Source organism: Sphaeroforma arctica, assembly GCF_001186125.1.
Source record: "Sphaeroforma arctica JP610 unplaced genomic scaffold supercont1.2493, whole genome shotgun sequence".
NCBI lineage: Eukaryota > Ichthyosporea > Ichthyophonida > Sphaeroforma > Sphaeroforma arctica.
The window spans coordinates 1-2,108 of record NW_014038065.1 but is presented as its reverse complement, the minus strand read 5'-3'; the positions used below and the strand labels follow the sequence as shown (position 1 = coordinate 2,108).

At 48.9% G+C, this 2,108-nt stretch overlaps 1 protein-coding gene across 1 annotated transcript; it reads left to right on the top strand.

Annotated features, from left to right (window-relative positions):
• Window positions 1–550: 550 nt before the first annotated feature.
• Window positions 551–2,108, top strand: SARC_12676 (hypothetical protein; the record flags this gene model as incomplete). Its single annotated transcript, XM_014293212.1, has 1 exon — window positions 551–2,108. A coding segment is annotated over one exon (1,558 nt), but the record flags the coding sequence as incomplete, so codon positions are not given.

The window sequence follows — 2,108 nt, the reverse complement described above, 5'->3', positions numbered from 1 at the left end:
CAATGTTTCTTTTAAGAAAGTGAAATGCTTTGGTCCTCGCCTTCACTCCTGAAGGACGGAACTTCGGAAGGCACTGGGGCGAGATCATGGCGACTCAGCGGGTGCCGCAGGCAGTGTCAGTGTCGAGTGTCGGCGGACTATCAAATGTGAAATGTCAGTCTGTCAAACAAATATGGAGATGAAGAAACAATGACCTATGGTCTTTTGGTTTTTTTTAAACAAAATAAATAAATAAAAGCATTTGTTTTTGTTTTTTTTGGTCGAAGCCCGGAATTCGTCGCTCCTTTTCTACTTTTAGTTTTCTTTCAACAAATACACTCAAAATTAATAAAACAAACAAAACAAACAAACCAAACCTAAGTGAGAGTTCGACAGGGCGCATGACCACGAAACAAATGCGAGAGCATATATTTGCAACCAGTTTGAACTTTGAGGTATATTGCAATCAGATTTGCATTGACATGCCCTATATAAGCCAGTGCAACGGCACTTTTTAACTTCAGAATTATTAAATTGCGATATAGGCACAGTTAACTTGACTACTAGCACGATGAGAGTCCACACACTAACAACAATTATTGCACTTGCTGCCTCTGTGATGGCTCAAGGTTCTGCTCCAAGCCCTACGCCAACACCGTCAGTTTCTTCTTTTGAAGTGACAGCACCTGCCCTTACACCAACGGCATCGTCTTCGGAGGCACCTGTCGCTACACCGGAACAGTTACCTGCCGAGTCACCTGAGGTACCTGCCGATTTACCTGCCGAGTCATCTGAAGTACCTGTTGAGTTACCTGTCGAGTCATCTGGGGTACCTGCCGGTTTACCTGCCGATTTACCTGCCGAGTCACCTGAGGTACCTGCCGAGTTACCTACCGAGTCCTCTGAGGTACCTGCCGATTTACCTGCTGAGTCCCCTGAGGTACCTGCCGATTTACCTGCCGAGTCCCCTGAGGTACCTGCTGTGTTACCTGCCGAGTTACCTTCAGATTTACCTGCCAGTACACCAACCGCATCTCCTACCCCATCAGCAAGCGAGTCAATGGAACCCGTAGTAGTAATCACACCGTCTGCCACAGCTACGCCATCTGCCTCAGCTACGCCATCTGCCTCTCCCACGTCCATGAATGCTGCTGTCACACCTACCTCCACTGTCCCTGGTAGCGACTACATCACCTGTGCGATTAAAGAGATCGAAAGTCCCCTAGGTTGTGATGCGGTTCAGGACGACAAGTCGTGCTGTCGGTACAGTTGGAGCTGTGGAAATCTAAACAAGTGCACCCCCTCATTCTGTTGCCAAGAGACCATCCCCACACCAACTCCTCATCCTTCACCATCCAGCACTCCCAGTTACGAGCCGGTTGATAATTACATCAACTGTGCTGTAAAGAGGTCGGAGGGTGGCTTCACATGCGGCGGTAGTAAGGTAGTAGACAAAAAGAAGGAGTGCTGTCGTTGGGCTGACGAGTGCGGTAGTTTGAGTAAGTGTACCGACAGCTACTGTTGCATTGACGGTGGTTCTTACCCTAAGCCATCGCCTTCTGCTAAACCTCAAGATTACACTATCAAGTGCCAAGAGAAACACGGTATCTATTGCCCTTTGGCCTCCGAGTTAGATGCCAGCAAAAAGTGCTGCGAGTATCCCGGCGCGTGTGGAGATCTTAAAAGTTGCAAGTCAGACTATTGCTGTACCGAATCCGGCCCACTTCCACCACCAGATACCGTGGGAGCCTGTGATTGTGATGGAGCAGTAATCGACAAGGTTTGTTATTCGTCGCTAGAGGCGGCTATCGAAGCTGCATCAGATGGTGACATCATCTACGTTGGTGGTGATATCGAGGTAGACGCGCCTATTCAATTTTCACAAAGTCTGTCCTTCAGCGGTGTGCTTTGTGACGACGAGCGGGCGCAGATTATCGCCACTTTCGATGAGGTCGATGGAGCTATCTTCGAGGCTGTGAATGAGGATGAACAGGAAGTGAACTTCCTGTACCTGGCTATCACCAGCGAGGGTGACAACTCGGCTGCTGCGTTCCACTCTCTTGGTAGTGTCACTGACGCCCCTAACCAGGGAGTGACCATGAACTTGACGAATGTTTGGATTCATGACA